Genomic DNA, 1,966 nt, shown 5'->3' with positions numbered 1-1,966 from the left:
TGTGCTAATGATATACAGTAATCCCACTGTCTTGCCTCCATAGAACTCTTTACCACTTACAAAGCCCATCCACAAACATCGTCTCCCACAGAGGTTAGGGGTTTACCAAGGTCCAGAACTCTGACTCCATGTGTTCTTCCCCTCACCGCACCATGGCCTTGCAGCCTCACTGGTGGAAGTGAAATCCCTGGGCTCCCGGGATGGGCATCTGTTGTTGAGTTACCAGAATGAACCACAGACCATCAATCAGACCATCTCCGGCTCTGGCTTCTGCTCAGGATGCAAGACATACTGTGTGCGACCTGCAGAATCCAGACTCAGAATTCTTCCAAGAACAATAGCTGAACCATCAGCATGCTCGGCTTCACAAGGCAAATGGATGCAAAAACAGGCTCTTGCTACCCTATCTGGGTCCCGCAAGGCCAGTGCCACGCCCAGCTTGCAACGTGCCCACTTAGCTAAGTGAGGGAGGCTGGTAATGAACATGGCAGAGAGAAGCCCTAAACCTGGCTAAATGGGGTTAGACCTGCCACTGAGCCTCAGAGACCCTTTGGAGACTTCCGTGTGCACTGTGGACAGAGGCAGATGCTCGGACTCCTCCACAGGGACGCTCTGCTTGCAAGTCAGCACCAAGGCCTTGACCTCCTTCTTGAAGTTGGTGTTGAGAAAGCCATAGATGAAAGGGTTGACACAGGTAGAGGCCATGGCAAGCAGGTGGCACACCAAGAAGATGAGGTTGCCATGACAGATGGGGATGGCCTCATGGTACCAGTCCTCCAGGCTATTGAACACATGCAGGGGCAGCCAAAGCACAGCAAAGGCAGCCACCATGACCACAAGCATCACATTGATCCGCTTCATCTGCCAAGCCCGAAAGCTGTAGGTGCCCTTGCGGAATACCCGCCCCTGCTTCCGCAGACGCTGGTAGATGCGAACGTAGCAGACCAAGATGAAGGCCAGTGGGACGCAGTACTGGAAGAGCAGAAGAAAGGTGGTGTAGATGATGCGGTGATGGTCCAGTGGCCAGGACTCAGTACAGACCACCTTATCCACCAGAAACTCCAGAGCCTTGGAGTGGTTCTTATGAAAGACATTCTCTAGAATGCTGTTAGCCAGGAAGGGCAGGGAAAGGAAGCCCGCAATGAGCCAGATGACCACAATCCCCAGGTAGGCCTGGGAGACACTGGGTTTCCAGCCTGTTGGATTGATGATGAGCTGATGCCTCTCCAGAGCCACAAGTACAAGCGAGAGGATGGAGACTGTCACCGACATACACTGGATAAAGGCCGATATCTTGCAAAGGACCTCGCCAAAGATCCAGTAGTCCATGAGGGTGTAGATAGCTGTGAGTGGCTGGCAGATGAGGCACATGAGGAAGTCAGAGAAGGCCAGGTTGGCAATAAGCAGGTTGGTCGCATTGGCCTTCTCCTTCTGCCTAATGGTCACACATATCAGGCAGAGGTTGCCCAGGACTCCCACAATGGTCTCAATGCTGTAGGAGGTGACAATGAAGACCACTAGGTCTATGGAATCCTGGCAGTAGTCAGAGAAGTTGTATGGAGCGTACAGAGAACTTGACTTGCTCCTGTTTTGACCCTGTGGGGATTCTGGGAGCAGCAAGGCCAGGAAGTGAGAGATATTCATGGTGGATGTGAAAAGATTCCAGGAGATTCAATGATGACATCTGCAAAGCAAAGACAAATGGCACTGAAGGATAGTGCCTCCTGTGTGGAATCCAGGGAAGAGTGGGGACCAGGTAGAGAGGTTCATGGCTGCTTCCTTCCCAAGGCTGAGACCTAGGGGACCTGAAACTCAGAGATGTAAAGCAACTTGCCCATAGTCACACAGCTAATAAGTAATGGGGTCCAGATACAAACCCAGGTCTGTCTGACCTCAGAACCTGTTCCACAAATTCCCTCTGACCTCAGAGTTTGAGGCTATTTTGATGATAAAGAAGTTGGACTGT

At 51.8% G+C, this 1,966-nt stretch overlaps 1 protein-coding gene across 1 annotated transcript; it reads right to left on the bottom strand.

The window, feature by feature from the left end:
• Positions 1–510: 510 nt before the first annotated feature.
• On the bottom strand, positions 511–1,659 carry NPY4R2 (neuropeptide Y receptor Y4-2; the record flags this gene model as incomplete). Its single annotated transcript, XM_079713556.1, has 1 exon — positions 511–1,659. The coding sequence occupies exon 1, from the start codon at positions 1,642–1,644 to the stop codon at positions 511–513; it is 1,134 nt and encodes a 377-aa protein (XP_079569682.1). The 5' UTR covers positions 1,645–1,659.
• Between the last annotated feature and the right edge of the window lie 307 nt (positions 1,660–1,966).

This window comes from Hyperoodon ampullatus (assembly GCF_949752795.1).
Source record: "Hyperoodon ampullatus genome assembly, chromosome: 1".
Lineage (NCBI taxonomy): Eukaryota > Metazoa > Chordata > Mammalia > Artiodactyla > Ziphiidae > Hyperoodon > Hyperoodon ampullatus.
The sequence above is the reverse complement of the archived record's forward strand: the minus strand, read 5'-3'. Positions and strand labels throughout refer to the sequence as shown.